A 16,417-nucleotide genomic window follows, 5' to 3' on the forward strand; every position below is an offset into this window, starting at 1 on the left:
TAGGACATTTTAAGCATTCTCATCTTCTGAGGTATTTGATGCAGTTGTTATAATGTGTTTAAATCGCAGGAGCTGATTGGTTTGATTAGACACACAAAGGTACCCATCATCTGTATGTGTAACGATCGAAACCATCCGAAAATTCGTTCCTTGGTCCACTATTGTTTTGATCTTCGTTTTCAGAGACCTCGTCTAGAACAGATTAAGGTAAAGATGGCTGCATGGCTTGCACTGAATTACCGGCAGCGATCTATCTCCATGTGGCACAGTTCATACAGAATTGGAAAACACCGCTTGAAACTCAGCAGGTCACCTCACTGAGTTACTCTGCTCTCCCAGATGGGGTTGTCTGGGTTTCTGGGAGGGAAGACAAGCATCTCAAAGCCATTCAGGTTCAGATGTCCATCTTAAATACATCCAAGGATTTTTTGGAAATGATCTCATTTTTTTCATACCAGCATCAAGGACTGACTTGACTTGTAGGTTCATAAAGAAAACAGTACGAATTATACTTAATTCCAATAAAACCCCATAAACCAAACAACCCAGCACATTGATAATGTGCTCTGTAAGGGAAGGGATAGGAGATCTCTGTTAGTTTCTCAGAGCTGTCTGTGTTACAGGGTGCCATGATGTCTATTGCGTTTAAAGAAGGCTTGAAAATTCCACCACCTGCTATGAACGAGATAATCCTGGCAGCAAATCAGGACATCAGACAGGTCAGTGCCATGTCAGCATTAGCATGAATGTAGGTATAGGGATTAGGCTTTTTTTTTTTTCCTCTTCTGAAGTCTGTAAGTGTTTTTACGGTACCAAATTGTCACTTGCATTTTTTAGGTTTTGCATAATCTCAATATGTGGTGTGCAAAAGATAAATCTCTGACTTATGATGAGGCCAAAACGGACGCCAGCAGAGCCAAAAAGGATATCAAACTGGTACGTGTAAAATACTGGAATGACTGCTACTGTGATGTTCCGATATAATTACTGGGCTTTGTAGGCATCTTCTGAAGTAAAGCACTGATAGCGTAGGTGTGCAAGGCGCTGTCAAATGTTTTTAGTATGTGTCAGTCCTGCCACAAGTAATGGGACAGCAGTTAATCCAGCACTGACTTCCATATTTTGATGTGCTGTCTTCTAAGTAAGATGCACACTTCATTTCACACTTCTCATTTTGACTGCTCTCTTTAGGAGGAAATTCTCTTAATCTTAGAACTCTGTTCTCAAAACTGGCAAAGCACTACTGAAAAGGCACACTTAAAAATACAGTACTGGACACTGAGCTTGTGCTGATGAGTCCAGATATTGCTGTGTACAGTCACTGTAATAATTCTCTTGACACTGTGCTGTTAGTTTGTTTGCCTTGCAACCCACTTCTTGAAATACCTTTATCATTTAGGGCCCTTTCGATGTTGTCCGGAAGGTTTTTGCTGCTGGAGAGGAGGCCTCTCGAATGTCTCTTATAGACAAATCAGATCTCTTCTTCCATGACTATTCCCTAGCACCTCTCTTTGTCCAAGAGAACTATGTGCACGTGAAACCTGCTGCTGCTGGGTGAGTTACTCCATACCCTAAATTGATGGAGAATTTCACAAGGAGTAAAATTTAGATTAAAAGCTTTCTGTATGTATTTTGCTCTGTAATAAAATCAATTCTTTTTTCCCCCAGAGGAGATCTGAAGAAACACTTGATGCTCTTGAGTAGAGCTGCTGACAGTATATGTGATGGTGATCTGGTGGACAAACAGATTCGTACCAAGCAAAGCTGGAACCTTCTACCGACACAGGTGAGCACTCAACGCTCACTTCGTGTGCTTTACGGTATGGGGTGCAGTATATAAGACTCAAACCTCAAAATGTGTAATTTGATGACCTATTATAGCTTATGCCTTAATCATAGAATCACTGAATCGCTAAGGTTGGAACAGACCCACAGGATCACCCAGTCCAACCATTCACCCTTCACCAATGGCTCTCGCTAAACCATGTCCCTCAACACAACATCCAAATGCTCTTTGAACACCTCCAGGCTCGGTGATTCCACCACCTCTCTGGGCAGCCCATTCCAGTGCCTGACCGCCCTTTCAGAGAAGCAGTATTTCCTAACGTCCAGCCTGAATCTTCCCTGGCGCAGCTTGAAGATGTAGGCTTCTTAATGTAGTATGTTCTGCTGGGAAGTAGGGCAGCTTCCTGTAAATCACATGGATGACTCCATGCTGTATTATGAAACAGTCTTCTGAAGCACTGAAAAAACTCAGAACCTTCTTTATAAACTGTAGAAACATCTAAACCTACGTCAGTACTCTGTGCCACAAGGTTACTATTTGTGCATAAAGGACCAGGACTGGCATCAGAGAATGTATCGTACCACAAGTTGGAAGGGACCTCTGTCTAACTGAGGTTGTATAACTTCATAATATAAATCTTTTAGTGGCTGTGTTCTTTTGTTTCCTGTACCATGTCCATCTCCTGGAGATGATAGTGCTTGTTTGTGTGAAATCAGCTGTCCGTGTGACTGTACTCCAAACAGAGAGTAGAAAAAAGGTTTTTAAAAACTCATCACTTCACAGATCTCTTACATCATGATAACAAATAGGGTGGTAGAAGAAATGAAGCTGTAATCTGAAAGAGATAAAGAGAAACAAGCAGCCAGGGTTGTCTTAAGGTGAGCTGTTCGTAGTGTGGAGCTATCTATATTCACTTACCTGCTTTCAGTGAAACAAGTGGAGTGGTACGTGTGGGTGTCAGTGAGACTAAATCCATTGTGTTCTAAGTAAGTTGCACGTGTGGTTTTTTTTTTTCAGGCTATTTATTCAAGTGTTCTTCCTGGGGAGCTGATGAGAGGTTACATGGCCCAGTTTCCTGTCTTTCCCAACTGGCTGGGGAAATTTTCATCCACGGGCAAACATGAACGTATCATCCAAGAACTGGCCATGCACATGAGCCTCAGGTAGTACTGATATTTGGTGCACATCAACAGAGACGTCTCCTTCTGTAGCTCATTACCTGCCAGTAATTCTGTGCTGTTTTTGGTACAGTCTCACACGTATATTCTAGGAATATCCTCATAGGTTGTTGGTGATGCTTTTATATCACTATTCTGGACAACAGTCAGACTGAGGACACTTTTGCTATGTTAGTGCTACTGTCTGTTTTAAATTTTTTCTTCCTTTTTAAGTTAGGGTTGTGTTTCCCCAAACACTTCGGCTTTTGAGTGCTGAATACCTTGCATCAGGGTTTCCCTAATGCAAGTGTGACCAAAGAAATGGTACAACGCAGCTTGCGGTTAACTCTTAAGGCAGCTGAGTATCTATTTGCTGAGACTAACTAGGCGTTGTGTTTAGAAAAGAGCTGTGTTGAGTTGTACGGATTTACTTCTCTCTTTCAATTTGACAAAGAACCCAGGCATGCAAGAGGACAGTAAACATGGAATATCTGTCTCATCTGCGCGATGCACTTGTCCAGCCACTGAAGGACTTTGGAGCAGATGGTGTACAAAATGCTATAGCGTTCATGGACTCGTACTGCCTAATGAAAGAAGACATTGAAAACATAATGGAAATAAGCATGTGGGGAGGTAAACCCAGTCCTTTTTCAAAGCTGGATCCCAAGGTAAGATTTACTAGTAAATTTTTTCCTAATCTCATATCTTTTGTAAGGAAATCTTACAATGATAGTTATAGTATGGACATGCTGCTGAAGGCTGGTGAAGATGCAAATGCATTAATCTCAACTCTAATTCAATTGAACATGGAAACCCATAGCAGTTCAGCTGTCAAGGCATCCTGCTAAGGGACACAGCCTTACTTGTTTTAGGGGTAGGTTGAGCATGATGGCCAACCCTCTGCCTTGGGCTGCATCGAGTGAAGAGGCGTTGCCTTGGCCACATGTACGATACATAATGTAGGTAACGTATGTAAAAAACAATACTTACTGTACTTTTAAAAATAGTTTTATTAAGACATTAAAAAAAAAGGGCAACACAAACAAAAAAACAGTGGGTTATTTGATATTTGATCTTTTTTTGTGAAACTAATGTGTTCTCAGTGAATTCTCAGTGTGTCTGTCAGGTTTTGGATGAAATGTTACCCTTCCTTGTACTTCATCCTTGATGACAGTTGTTCACAAATGATGTAGTGCCACAAAGCGATGATTTGAGTGAGGCATGATTGGTGAAGTGAGGGATAGTTTTCTCTGGTAAGACTTGCTTCTTATGAACGTCTAGTAAAGAAAAGACTTTGAGTGTCTGATTGCAACCCTCTGTTCCAGTTGTAGATTTGCAGGTAAAGTACTTACGTCAACTGAAAATGAGGTTGTAAATATACAAATAAATTGGATACTTAAGCTGATGCTCAGTGTTTCCTTCCCCCCTAACAGGTCAAGGCAGCTTTTACACGTGCCTACAACAAAGAGGTGCATCTGACTCCATATTCCCTTCATTCTGTGAAGACGTCTAGACGGCAGTCAGGATCCATGGGGACCTCTGAGCTGAACGAAGAACTGAATGTGGAAGAGATCCAATCTGATGAGGATGAGCAAGATACTGTCGAAAGCGATGCAATGATCAAGGTGATTTCCCTTCCTTAGTATTACACTGCCACGCTATGCTTCTGTCTTTTTATGTGAACTTTCTGGGACTTGTAGCATCAGAATCAAAAACCAAACCCAGAGTAGATTTTGAATGCAGTAACTTTTCAGTTCTTGACGAGTAGTAGTATAAAAAACAACTCATTTATTTTCATTTGGTTTTTTTTTCTGCTTGAATGTTGGACCACAGTGAGACATCTCCATAACGCATTAAATAATGTATATATCAAAAGTGTTGGTCGTGTCCTTATGGACAGCAGCCAGCAAACTTCCTGCAACTATTGCTAACCCAGGGAACTGTGACAGTGTTGTAGAGCCTCTGTTCCACTGCACGTCAAAATGTGATTCCTGAAAGGGAAGGGGAGAGAGGCTCTTTTCAATTCGCTGCATTTAACTTATGCCTTTCGCCAGGTTACTATTTGCTTTTTAAACTCTCCCTGTACTCTCTTTATAGCAAAAAAAGGGGAAGTCTTCCAAGCTGCCCAAAAGAGAGAAAAACGAAGAAACAACAAAAAAAGAAGGTAAAAGAAAAGAGAAAACAAGACATTAAACAGAATATTCTTGCTCTGGATGTAGCTTTGTTTATCTAACATCTGTCAGGAACGTGACACAGAGCTCGTGCTACACAACCAGTGCTTTGAAAATGCTCCTCTTATAGAGGTGACGTCGCTCCTGTTCTCACACTGGGCAGTGCTGTACGTACCTAACATGCCGTGTTACAAGCCATAACTATTCTTGTAGAACAAGCACCAGGCTGCATGAACATGATGCAATTGTGAGGTGTAGTTACCTGGTGTTTATGCAGGTCTTCACAGGACTGTTTGTTTTAATAAATCCTCTGTTATTATGTACTGAAATCTTGTAAATAGTAAATCCTAATCTGCATATTTGTACATTATAGCAATTAAGCAGTGTATAGAATTACAATAAAACGTGTTTCACATGAGGTTTCTATTTCTGCTTAAGCACACACCGTGTTCTGCCTGAGGTTCTGACTTTGCTGCATCTATCAGGCTCTGTTTTTTAACTGACCCCACAGCCATAGAAAAGCAAAGCAAAGAGTGTTTCCTTGCTGGGAAACACTGCTGTTGCCTTCTCCAATGAGCCCTGCTATCTAATTAAAGAAACAAAAACCCCACAACCTCAGCAACTCAGCCCACAAAGCCCCAGGAAACCAGGCTCTACTACGTACCTGAACTTAGCCGTCCATGGCATCGTGTTTGAGGTACTGTGTGCAGTCATTTATTTTCTGAAGATGAACAATGTTGATTCTTTCAGAACACATTGGACAGATGTTTTCAGTCTGTAACATGCTGTTTTAAAGGAAGAGGGGCAACAGGTCAAAGGATGGTTATAACACTATCAAACAAACAGTTGGGCCTGAGAGTAAGCCCTGTAACATACACAGTGTAAGAGCTACAGGCTGGAGCAGCAGCTGTTTTTGGTTAGGTGGGGAAAAGGTGGGTTGTATGTTTAATTTTTTTACACATTTGAGACCCAGCCCCACCAGGAAGGCTGCACTGGCTGAGAGGGCATGAGGAAAAGGCAGCAGACCATGACCAAAGCAGCTGGCACTGGAACACAAGGAGTTTCAAGTGATGAATGCTTTGCTATAGTCTGCACCCAGTGGTAGGCACAAATTCCTCTGGTGGCTGCTGTTGGGCTGGTTCACTTGAAAGTGCTGCTCTAGTCAGCTGTATGTATGTCAGATGGAATGAACACTGGAATCCTTCAGTAGAAGAAAAAAATCCCAACTTACCTCTTGAATTCTGAATAGAGGGCAGGAAAGTCACAATGTGGGCAGACAGTCCAGTCATCCCGTACCATGTGCCGACCCTGCACACAAGAGAAAGCAGTTATCCAAGGGCAGGTGCTCCCCCCCACTACAGCTGGCAGTCAGGCTGCTGTCTGTTACTGTGGAAAAAAGCTCAGCAATGGAGTTCTAAAGATGTTGAGGAATGAAAAAACCCACATCAATAAGCAAAGTAACACTGTACTGTGTACGTTCTGTGACTGAAAAAGGAGCTCTAAATGAGAAACAAGGTTTTCATTACGATCTGTATTTATTTTTTTATAAATTTAAGAATGAAATGAGCACTTTAAAAATTATTTGTTTGGCAATTCTGTACTGCCCCTGTAGATGTACGGTTAGAAAGAGATGATTGTAAATTTACTGAGCTTTTTGGTGATGCATAAGGCCACGTGAGCTGAGCCCAGGGGCTGCTCGTGACTCTCTGTCTGTGACATAATACAGCGGGAGAGCTGAAACAGAGCTCTTTTTTTTTTCATTTTGGTTTCCCATTTGATTCTGATGCAGAAAATTCATATGTCCCGTGGTCAACATTGTAAAGCCCAACAGTGCCTTGAACTGTGTTTAACAATTTATGCTGTAATACATTACGCAGCAGTGGATTGTTTTGACGCTATGGTATGAGAAAAATGCTGCAGTCCTGGTGGCGTTACTGTGATGTAAAGGAACCATATCCAAGAGAGCTTAAACACATGAAACAGAACTGAAGATACATATACACGGACCGTACTATTCTGCTAAGCCAATGAAGTAAAACAAACAGTTTAAAAAGCTGTTAATATCTTTTGTAAGACTGATCCTCTAGTTTTAATATTAAAAGTATGTCAACTCTATTATTTGCTTCCTGCTTTAGTAAATCTGTACTTATTCTATAATTCAAGTGTAACAAATCCCTTCAACCTAGCAGAAATGAAATGTTCACGTACAGAGCTAACCACAGTGTAAGATTTTGAAATGACAGAGGTGAGATGCATGGCTCTCTCACTGGGAAACATACACTGTACCTTTTCATCAGACTGTAAAGAACCCTGGAACAAAAACAAACATCAGGGCTTCTCATTTGTGTCAGGATCGCTAATACTGAAACCAGTACTGACCCAGTACTTACATGGGAAGCGCCCCAGAGATCTGGGTGGCACTGACTTGCTAACAGCTTGGAAAGAACAGCCAAGCCTTAGCCTGCATCTAGTAGCCAGCTGAAGATGATAGGGGAAAAAAAAGCAGCTTTGTGTTCCTTTTCACAGTGTAGAATCATAGAATCTCTAAGGTTGGAAAAGACCCACAGGATCACCCAGTCCAACCATTCGCCCTTCACCAATGGTTCCCGCTAAACCGTGTCCCTTAACACAGCATCCAAACGCTCTTTGAACACCTCCAGGCTCGGTGACTCCACCACCTCTCTGGGCAGCCCATTCCAGTGCCTGACCACCCTTTCAGAGAAGCAGTATTTCCTAACGTCCAGCATGAACTTCCCCTGGCACAGCTTGAAGCCATTCCCTCTAGTCCTATCACTAGTCACACGAGAGAAGAGGCCGACCCCCAGCTCACTACAACCTCCCTTCAGGTAGTTATAGAGAGCAATAAGGTCTCCCCTGAGCCTCCTCTCCTCCATACTGAACAATCCCAGCTCCTTCAGCCGCTCCTCATAAGGCCTGTGCTCCAGACCCCTCACCAGCTTTGTTGCCCTAGAAGAGGAACTCACCGTTGCGATGCAGTAGGGCAAGTTGTTTTTACAGCTGGGACATAAGAGCTCGCACTCTGGGAGCTGGAATGCGCAGTAGGGACAGGCTGTTGTTGGCTCCTCTGCCTCCGTTTTGTCTGGGTGCCTGGCAGTAAGATACAAACGTGAATGAAAACTCCAGCTCTTTGAACTTGAACACAGATCTTTCACAGCGCTTTTGATGCCTGGCAAATGTTTGAAAGTACAGATGAACACTGCTCACCTGACCATTGCTTCGATTTTCTTTTTGTATTTAAGATCTATTTTATTTCGATTCTCAGGTCGCATCAGCACAGCAGCAAAAGTGAAGGCTGAGTTCTTCAATCCTGCTCTGTGACACTCAATTACTGTTGAAGTCAAAATTGGTACAATGTCTGAAACAAAATGAACCAATAGCATTAATTGTTTACTAATATTACTGTTCAAAACCTTTGCACTAATAGGGCGTTGATGAAAGATGACACGATTTTTCTATGTCACACAGCTGCACAGATCTGTGCAATGCCTGTAAGCACACACGAGAACCACGGGTTGGGTTCACCTCTTCCTGTGTGGTACCGGTGCAGCACAGCCTGGCAGTGGGACTGTTTTGATTTCTTCCAAATCTGGTCTATGTTGTTTAAAGTCTGCATTATAATGATGTGTTGAGAGAGAACCCTGGCTGTTAAAAGGTAAAACACTAACTGGGGTTACTACTGGCTGAGAATTAGCAGGAAAGACAGACTGACCCATGCAACGGCCTGTGTATGCACAGGTGAGGAGAGGTGCACTATCAGTACCTCTGTCATACATGACAGCAGTGTCAAAGATTTCCCTTTAAAAAGTTCCACGTACCAAAAAAGCAGCCTTTCCAAAAGAAGGCTAGTTAGACTTTGTGATAAAAACTCACAGAACATCAGTGCATTGGATACAATTCTCAGACTTTAGGCATGGCTCAGGCAACTTAGCACTGCAGTTGAGGACACATTAACGTTGGTTGAGGAACCCCTCCTGGAGGTTCTCTACTGAGGAACCACTCCGTGGAAGCACCCCACGGACCTTCTAACAATGACCCCTCAGCTGCCCTGCAGAGCACAGCCTACTCATTTAGGCTGTCAGTACTCACGTGATGGGAACTTGCTGATGTTGTTGGCTACACGTATGAGCATACGCGCTCCCTTCATGTGGTCACCACGTTTCACGTGAGTCTGGAATACAACAAACACAGAATTAACTGCAGCCTTCAGAGAACAGTTCCTGCTCTTGGTGTTCGTCCTCCGGGGAGCTGCACACCCACAGCCTGTTAGTGAATCATAGAATCACAACGTTGGAAAGGACCTACAGGATCATCTGGTCCAACCATCCTCCCATTACCAGTGCTACCACAAACTACTAAACCATATCTCGTAGCTCCTCATCCAGATGCCTCTTGAACACTGCCAGGGACAGCGATTCCACCACCTCCCTGGGCAGCCATTCCAGTGCCTGAACACTTTCTGAGAGAAAAAGTTTTCCTTATGTCCAACCTAAACCTCCTCTGGTGCAACTTGTGGCCACTTCCTGGGGTTCTGTTTGTTGCCTGGGAGGAGGCCAAAGCCCTCCTCATCATCATCAGAGAGCAATAAGGTCTCCCCTGAGCCTCCTCTTCTCCAGACTTAAACAATCTCAGCTCCCTCAGCTGCTCCTCATAAGACCTGTGCTCCAGACCCCTCACCAGCTTTGTTGCCCTTCTCTGGACACATTCCAGTGCCTCAATGTCTTTCTTGTAGTGAGGGGCCCAAAACTGAACACAGTCCTCGAGGGACGGCCTCACCAGTGCTGAGCACAGGGGGATGATTACCTCCCTGCTCCTGCTGGTCACACTATTTCTAATGCAGGCTGTTTTTACCCTGGTCTCCCACGTGACAGTCAGGGATACTCACCACTATACTTAGCGTGAGTGAGGGCTGGGGCAGCTAAAAGAATTGAAAATTAAGGGGACAATCAGCTAATAAAATGTATAACATTTCTCATTTGCTGCACTATGTACTGTTGATATGTTGTGGAATTCAAGAAGGGGAAATGCAGCAAAGGGTTCACCCAAGAAGTGGCAATCCAACAGCTTAATTCAATGTGAAGAATTTGAGCATGTGTATTTAGTGCTAGAGGAAGGACCAGAGACTAGTGGGAGCTGTTCTCTAGAGTTCTCTTCATCTCCAGCCCATCACCTCATGGCTGGCAGGCAGGGGGGTGCAAGAAGGCCACAGGCTGAGTGGTTTCCTCCTGACTGGCCACATGTGTTGGCCACCAGAAATAGCTTGGGCTGCCCTGCTTAATTTCAATTAAAGAAAAGCAGAGATCTGCTTGTGACTAATAATATGCATGGGAAGCCATATGCAGGCTTTAAATTACTCAATATTTTAAAAAGAATAGTCTAATCAAAGAGGCAGAAGCATCATACAGGTATGGATTCTCCTGAAGCTCGCTGTTAGCTTGCACTTGGAGTCTGTTCTACAGCCTACATGGCAATGCAGTTCATGAATACAGAGCACCCATACATACACTTGTAAACCAGATACTGCAACATGGGTAAAAACTCAGCTTCTCAATTCCTTACCTTCACTAAAATATAGCTGTGTAGAATCATAAGGTTTGTAGCCATCTCAGAAGGAATTTTAATCTTCTGGGTCTTTAATTCTGAGTACATACTGAAAAGAACATCGTGCGCATTTCGGTAGTTTCCTTAAAAACAAACAACACTGAACTGTAATTTTTTTTTTGGTAGCAATTTCTCACCTAATAACATGTAAGGAAGCCAACCATGAAGCTGTATTGATTCGTAGAGCAAAACTTCTGTGTGACAATTTCTTTGCAAAGTCATAGGCAGTCGTTTGTCTCAGGATCCCAACCAGTATCAGCCAGGGAATTGAATAAGGAAAAACAAATAGACTTGCAGAAGTCATCTAGACAGTAGCAAAACATTTATGTCAATAACAATGTTGTATAATAAAGCTTTTAGAATGGAAGATGCTGTATCCAAGACACTGCTTCCAGAACAAAGCAGAGTAAAGGTAATTTTAATTAAGAAAACTGCTCTATCGTTTGCTTTGGCAACTCCTTGCCTCTGCAACCAACCAACCCCAAACCTTTCAGGAAGAGAATTTAAACGAGAATGTTAATTTGTGGCATTACACTGCTTCCAGATCATGTCTGGAAACCACAGGAGCCCATTAACTTCTAAACGTAGTTAGATTCAGCATTAACATCTGTTCAGTATGATCAGACTACTCTTAGCTAGCTGGTTCTTCCTGCATTCTTTATTGGTCATTATAACGAGTATAATGACTTCATATTCTTTGCAGTAGGAGCCACCTGAGGAAAACTTCAGATTTAGTTCTATCACCAAGCATTGCTTCTCTCCATCTGCACAAAGCCATTTGTTATGTATTATTACTGCCATTGAATCAAGCTGCTGGAACTGTGTGGCACAGCATGATCAGTCTTAATATCATGTGAGTATTACATGAGAAACAATTTAAGGGAAAACTGTGTAGGAAATGGCATACCCAAAGTGTATACACCAAACAGTACAGACTGAAACATAATTGTGAGGGAAAAGTTTTATCAACCATATCAGTGAAAACTTCCAAATCAAACTTGCTGAAATCTGAAGGAGGAGGGGAAAAACCTCTGACTGCCCCTGCAGAGGAAACAGTTGCCGCAGAACAGCTGATTGTACTGAGGAGAATGCAGGGCTTATTCTGACACTGTTGCTGAACACATCTGTACAAGTAGTGAATATGGACTACAACATGAGACACCCCATTTTAGGTATGCGTTTTCAGATTCAAAGAAGCTAAAGAATAATCAAACCCTTCAGCCTGTACATATCCTGCTTACATTATCAGCACTCATGCTTTATTCACTGCTATTTACGGCAGACCACGTTTGTCAAGGCCACAGCCTCAGCTCGTTGCTCTTTGTCCATAAAGTTTGCCCATAAATGTTAATTTCCAGAGGCATTACTGTCCTCCTGTTCCTGAGGCTGCTGCTTTTCCTTTACGGATATTTTTCTTAATTTATTTGCAATGAAAAGAAAGCAGTGTTTTGGTAGGGCTGTTGCTATGGCAAAAGCAGCCAGCAGAGGAGACGGTTATTTTGCTTCCAGCCCTGTCCCTTCTTATTTCTTATTTTCTGTTTCTAACTTCAGGCAAAAACAAGGCTGGGGCACACAGGTATGTGACCCTTTGGCACAGCCCATCTCCTTCACACATCTACTCGAAGTTGAAACGTGCAAAGACTGAAGGTTCAGAATCAGAGCTGGAAACTCTGTGTAGTTTAACTGCAACTCTGTCTTCTGTTATACAGAAAAGTAAAGTTTCAAGGAGTCTCCACCACTGAGTATAAAGAATGCTGAAACTTTCCGTCATTTTATTTATTTCCAAGCATTTAATATGTAGTTATGAATCCCCATCTTTTCACAAAAGCTATTTCAAGTTCAAAACTAAATGAATATAATTAAAAGCATTGTATTTACCAAAACAGTAAGGCTTTATAGCGTAATCTATATTGATAATGGTACCTGTAGCACTGCGAGGCCGTAGCACCGTGTATGTTGCTCTGTCAGAAAAACCTGACTTACCTGAACGCTGCTCTTCCCTGGCGATGATTATAGCAGTTCTGGCAGCTTCTCTGTATTGCTTCAGTGCCATGTACAAGCGGAATAGGTACTTGGCGTCCTATTTAAGTCATACAAAAGCAATTAATACTGGTGAATGCCAAGCGTGGCGTTCCCTTCCTCCCCTCATCCACCGTGCCTGCTGTGAGGCCCCTGAGCTGAGAACCAACAGCTACCAACAGGTAGGTGCCACCCGTGGTGGCAGAAGGGGACTCCAAACCCTTGCTGAGGTCACTGTGTTACAGCTCCAGGTGAACACATAGCTTAGTGTGAGTGAGGGCCGGGGCAGCTAAAAGAATTGAAAATTAAGGGGACAATCAGCTAATAAGATGTATATAAGGGGACATCAGCTAATAAAACGTATAATGTTTCTAATTTGCTGCACTATGTACAGTTGATATGATGTGGAATTCAAGAATGGGAAATGCGGCAAAGGGTTCACCCAAGAAGTGGCAATCCAACAGCTTAATAAAGTGTGAGGAAAGCTGGTGAAATAGTTTCAAAGCAAAACTCTGAAAAACAAGATGAAGAAAACAAGCAAGACTTCTGTTTCTTAAAGGAGACTCAGATTTCCCATATAGCGGTACAAAAAAAAAAGGTCAACGCAAGACTTGGACTTCCGTAAGTATTGTAAGAAAACTGCCAAGAGACTGAAAGATTCTTATTTCTAAAAATGCAGCTAAAAGACACTGCTGGATAGAAGGGCCTCACTTTCGAAGAAGAGGAACTATTGCATGGAAAAAATCTGGTCCAGGGGCACTATTTGATGCCTCGAGCAGTGATTTCAAAAATGAGATAAGAAAAGAAATCGCAGTCTGTATGTTACAATCCCTGACTTTGTTAATCAAGGCCAACTTAATCTGATACACAGCACGTATTGGGGTGCTCCCCACTAAGAGGGAGGCACGTCAGAAACAAAACACATCAGCAGCTTTAGGGACAGCTTAGCGAAAAACAAAAGCAACAAACAAAAAACCGAGCTCAACCAATTCTGTGATACTATCAGTAAAACCAAACACTTACAATGTGCATTTAATGTTACGACTATGTAACAGTCCTTTAAAGATAATTACTTGCACTGTACTCTGGAACACTGTGCGGCTAAAAAGAGAATTCTCAAACACGTTGCAAAAAAAAAAGAAAAAGGAACAAAAAAAGAAATTCGAGGGAAGAGAAATACGAAGGGTAGAAACACATTCCCCAGTAAGGAAATGACTGCAAAGCTTAATTTCTTATCCAAGATGCAGGAAACAAGACAAAAGAGAAGAAAAATCACAGAATTAAACGCAAGAAAGACCAGTATGCAGAATGAGGGTGAGTCAAACTCTTCTCTTTAGCTTTCCTTATGAGGCAAAACACGAAGTGACCAAAAATAATGAACTTTAAGTAATGATAGAACAGAATTTAAATAACAGTCAAAAGTTAGAATGTTATAAGAGCCGTAGTTTAACAGCACTGAAATGGTTATCTGGATTAGAAACAAATGCAACTGCACGCATCGGTGGATATTATTTATCCTGAGTTCCCTGAGCGGGGTCACAGGACGATTACGATGCTGAGTGGGCTATGGGGTGATTTTTCCCTGTTCCCAACACCTCCTGGTGTGAGCACGGTGTGTCTGCACTTCCCCTGCAGGGCTGCTCCTCTCCCTGTTCTCCTGCCCGGGACAGAGCAGCCTCCTCACGTGGGCACTGCCATGTCCTTCACTGCATCTTAAAGAACAGATCTAAATAACTCACACGGCAGCCACACGGAGAAGACAATACAAAAGTAGGAGGCATTTAAGAAATGCATTATGTTGTACCTTCTAACCTCTCGTGCTAGGCATTAAAAAGGCAACCAATACAGGAAGGAATTTTCAATTGTCAACACATTTCCTAAAGGATATCTTTGGGATTCCAATAATTTATTTTCCAACCGATCTTAATTTCAGATAGCTATTATTTCCACTCAGTTTTGCTTTCTAAAATGCTTTGTGCCTCAAAAACACGCAGGCAGAACAGCAGAACTTTGCTACTTCATGCTTCCTGGAAAGTTCTAAAACACACATGACAAATAAAGAATCTCAGCATGCTGAAGTTAACAAATACAGCAGTCAGTAACATGACAAACTAGCTTATTGTGAGACAACAGTGTAGCAAATGTATGCTTAATATAATATTTTTGACAATACGATGCTTCATTAAAATCCCATGAAGCTGTTGGCTGAGAAAAGCACTCAGGCTGCTCTGAGTGATCGCTGGGTTTGAAGATGAGTGCTGAAGGGATTAGCAAGTTTCTGCTGCTGGCCTACTTCAAATTCACTCTTACATTCAGCTTTACAAGAACACTACCACAGAAAAGCCGCTATTCTCTAAAACCACCCCCCCCCCCCCTTGGTAATTTCATAAGCACCAGCTCTGTAACAGCGGAATAAGGATAAGGAGAATTGGTTTCTACGTCGGTTACTTAAACAAATAGTTACGATTCGATAAAGTAAAATGATGCTACTCACTGAGAGAGACTATGGCAGATTGGATTAAAGCGTTTAGAAGAACAAGAAAGAGCTTTTAAATGAGGAGAAGGAAGCTCTACGTTGAATTTCAAAACAACATTACAGACAGTAATTACGGCATTCACACAATTGCTGAATATTTCCTACAATCTTTAGAACCATTTCACCACGCAGATGACAGCAGCTCACTTCCCTTACCCAACCCTATACACTACCACTCACAACCGGTGGGCAGGCTGCTGCCAACAGGATGGGACAGGTTCTGCCCAACCACTTTACAGCATAAATACAAACTAACTTTTGCTTACACAGGTGCTGCACGCATTTGTTGTACTACGTCTCTAATGGCTTCATTCTCTTCTGGGCTCTATTTGTTTCATTACTTTTTACTTCTCATATAATTTTCTTGTAGTTCAAACTTCCAATTACAGATACATATTAAGAAGTGAATTAAAAAACCCGACATACATAATTGTTTTTTTCCCAATTTCTGATTTTGCAAAAGCGAGGCTGGTGTGGCCATCAGCTGTCTATCTAGTGTCCCTGGAAGGCTAACATATTAAATCCTTCACCTCTGGGCACTCTGCTGAGAGGACTGAAAGATTTTTAATCTCACAACAGAATCATAAACCAGATCTGTAATATTAGAGGTGCAATAACCTTACTGTGCCAACATCGTGTCATTTTCATGATTACCAAATCCCATTCCCCTCAGTAAGGCAGAACTTACTCTTCCATAAATGTCTTTTTATATCTGAGCTGTATTTACTGTACAAGAGTTTAAGTTCCTTGACTAAGGAATGCAGTGCAGATTGTAATGTCTGCACCTGAAGTCTGGCTTTCATAGGTAGATAAACATGGCTGCAGCTCCACTTGGCTCACATTCCTTGCACTCAAACTCACCTGGGACAGGCAGTAAAACTTGAAGGCTTTTCTCCCCATGAACTCAAACCCAAATATGACTGAACGTACCATCACTTCTATGGACACCAAAACAAAAAATGCTGTGCAAAGCCTGTTTTTCTATAGCTTGAACTCAAAGAAACATGATAACACGCCAGCAGTCTACCTCACAAAGAGCTGTTTATCACCTTAGCCTCAACTTCTGCAGTTCCGATACCTAATGGTGTATTTACAGGGAACATTTTTAATTTTCCCTGAAAAAAAAAAA

General features: G+C 42.1%; 2 protein-coding genes across 8 annotated transcripts in view; one reads left to right on the forward strand and one right to left on the reverse strand.

The window, feature by feature from the left end:
• The window catches only part of RFC1 (replication factor C subunit 1), a 38,070-nt gene extending 30,841 nt beyond the window's left edge, over positions 1-7,229 (forward strand). For all 5 annotated transcript variants that reach the window (XM_046940184.1, XM_015285650.4, NM_001006456.2 and 2 more), the window contains exons 17-25: positions 70-207; positions 624-719; positions 838-936; positions 1,400-1,554; positions 1,669-1,786; positions 2,804-2,949; positions 3,398-3,611; positions 4,377-4,568; positions 5,041-7,229. In XM_046940184.1, the coding sequence (XP_046796140.1) occupies positions 70-207; positions 624-719; positions 838-936; positions 1,400-1,554; positions 1,669-1,786; positions 2,804-2,949; positions 3,398-3,611; positions 4,377-4,568; positions 5,041-5,136 (1,254 nt within the window). In that variant the 3' untranslated portion in view covers positions 5,137-7,229. The remainder of the gene's footprint in view (positions 1-69; positions 208-623; positions 720-837; positions 937-1,399; positions 1,555-1,668; positions 1,787-2,803; positions 2,950-3,397; positions 3,612-4,376; positions 4,569-5,040) is intronic.
• Positions 3,936-16,417, reverse strand: part of WDR19 (WD repeat domain 19) — a 39,556-nt gene continuing 27,074 nt past the window's right edge. For all 3 annotated transcript variants that reach the window (XM_015285660.4, XM_040699816.1, XM_040699817.1), the window contains 8 exons: positions 12,717-12,813; positions 10,692-10,816; positions 9,222-9,303; positions 8,340-8,490; positions 8,099-8,222; positions 6,346-6,422; positions 5,779-5,899; positions 3,936-4,934 (listed from right to left, as the gene is read on the reverse strand). In XM_015285660.4, the coding sequence (XP_015141146.3) occupies positions 5,785-5,899; positions 6,346-6,422; positions 8,099-8,222; positions 8,340-8,490; positions 9,222-9,303; positions 10,692-10,816; positions 12,717-12,813 (771 nt within the window). In that variant the 3' untranslated portion in view covers positions 3,936-4,934; positions 5,779-5,784. The remainder of the gene's footprint in view (positions 4,935-5,778; positions 5,900-6,345; positions 6,423-8,098; positions 8,223-8,339; positions 8,491-9,221; positions 9,304-10,691; positions 10,817-12,716; positions 12,814-16,417) is intronic.

This window comes from Gallus gallus, chromosome 4, assembly GCF_016699485.2.
Source record: "Gallus gallus isolate bGalGal1 chromosome 4, bGalGal1.mat.broiler.GRCg7b, whole genome shotgun sequence".
Lineage (NCBI taxonomy): Eukaryota > Metazoa > Chordata > Aves > Galliformes > Phasianidae > Gallus > Gallus gallus.